The sequence below is a fragment of the Pyrus communis genome, chromosome 17, assembly GCF_041283825.1.
Source record: "Pyrus communis isolate YQ-2024b chromosome 17, ASM4128382v1, whole genome shotgun sequence".
Lineage (NCBI taxonomy): Eukaryota > Viridiplantae > Streptophyta > Magnoliopsida > Rosales > Rosaceae > Pyrus > Pyrus communis.
Genome location: NC_142581.1, coordinates 7,946,525 through 7,948,420, shown reverse-complemented (window position 1 = coordinate 7,948,420; position 1,896 = coordinate 7,946,525). Strand labels below are relative to the sequence as shown.

Here is a 1,896-nt window from a genome sequence, read left to right as displayed (position 1 = left end):
ATATAAGTCCTATCTTTATTAAAAAGATGATATAAATGATGGTAAACATAGATAGTAAGAATATCATTTTTGTTATTTTAATGGGGGACTCGATTTGCTTCACACAATTTGATTTAATTTTTACGGAATATCAGCCATTTACTATTAGAGGTGAAGTTTCTTAGAGAATTACTAATCCCCAAAAGCTTAACATTGTTATGGAAATAGGTTAACAATCTAGATCAACTAAAACTCACTATTATAAGTTCATCTTACACATGGATAGATAGACATACATAAGACGGTAAAGAGTTATGATATCATGTTAAACAAAATTAGATGTGTAGTCATGTCTAGGAAAAATATCAATTCATGCAATGGCCTTAATTACACAGGCTGGTAGAGCAAAATTTAGTATAAACACCATATTTATGGTTTCAACATCACATTTCAAGTCCTATACGCGAACACATTTCAGCTAAAAATTGCATCATTGTTTCATATGAGGGTAAAATAGATTATTGGATGGTATTTATACACAATTCAAACAATAGCACAGAAGAAACAACAACAACAAAAAAATCCATCGAGTCACAAAGAAAGTAGTCTTTCAGAATTAACAAAACTAGGTTGTTAGTTCTTTTATTCTCACTGACAATATCAAAACGTGATTGGCTGTTGTTGGGCTTCAAGTCTAATTCCTTCTTTCATTCTCCTAATAAAATCATCACACTTCTTGTTCAACTCCTCCGCACTCAGCACTTCAATCCCTTCCTCTTCATACATATCATGATCGTCCAGAACAAAATTGTTTCTGCAGCATTCATCTTCTTCCTCCACTGTAATCAAAACCCTTTTCTCTTCTTCCTCTGAGACCAATATTTCATCTTCTCTTACTTTCGTTTGTTCCATTTCGACGTTGCTAACTTCTTCCTTAGCTTGTGGTGCTTCTGTTACCTTAGTTTCTTCCAATTCAGCTGCTTTTCGCCCGGATTCGATGCTCTTGGGAACATGATCATTATTGTTGAGATTAGAGCTCTCCCGTGGAGAAGTTCCAGCGAGACCAGAGTTCTTCACAATGAACACCAGAAGTCCATTGCAAAGCAAAAACACGTATTTCTTATCAAAAGTGTAGCTGAAAAAATTTACAGAAGATGTGAAGGAATTGAAAGAGTGGAGAGAAAAAGGGATCAAAGAAGAGTAGGAGAGTAAGACTGAAAACACTGAGACTGAGAGTAAAAACTTGATCACTTTGTGGGATTGTTTGAAACTGAACTGGTTTATTGCAGAAATCTTCAGATAATCCATAGTTACTGAGAAAACACTCAAAGCATTTTCCGAAAACGCTATGGATGGTACACGAATATGTTCAAATCAGATCGTAGGATTGAAACAGAGCTGCAAATATTTTCTGAGAGGCCCGGTGAGCTTTTGGTTTTGCACTTGACAAGGAAGTGAAGCTTTTTGGGCGCTTTATATAACTTAAGAATTGTGAATACAATATTTTTTTTGGTGTGTGTGAACTTATTTAATATTTTATTTGCAGTGGTACCCTTCAGAAACCCCAAATCAGTTCACCATTTTAATATTTGTTTTTTATGACTAAGACTTCAAGTCAATGGTCTTTCCAAAAACAAAAATGAGATTTTATGGTGATTGTTCTAGATGTCTTATTGCTTACCTCGATAAGTAGAGCAATTTGTGTTACACATGTATATTATTACAGTAACGGTTTGTGTCAATAATATAAAGATATAAGAAGTGAAATTAACATGTTATTATATTATTGGCATGAAACACTACTGTAACAGTGTACTGATGTAGTACAAATCATTTTTTATTAAGGCCAAAAAGTTTAGGTTTGTGTTTGAAATTCAGTATACAGGATACATCTTGTTAGGTAGTAGTTTTCTACAT

General features: G+C 33.6%; 1 protein-coding gene across 1 annotated transcript; it reads right to left on the bottom strand.

The window, feature by feature from the left end:
* Positions 1-428: 428 nt before the first annotated feature.
* On the bottom strand, positions 429-1,696 carry LOC137709141 (uncharacterized). Its single transcript, XM_088689878.1, has one exon. The coding sequence runs from the start codon at positions 1,285-1,287 to the stop codon at positions 640-642; it is 648 nt and encodes a 215-aa protein (XP_088546004.1). The 5' UTR covers positions 1,288-1,696; the 3' UTR covers positions 429-639.
* Between the last annotated feature and the right edge of the window lie 200 nt (positions 1,697-1,896).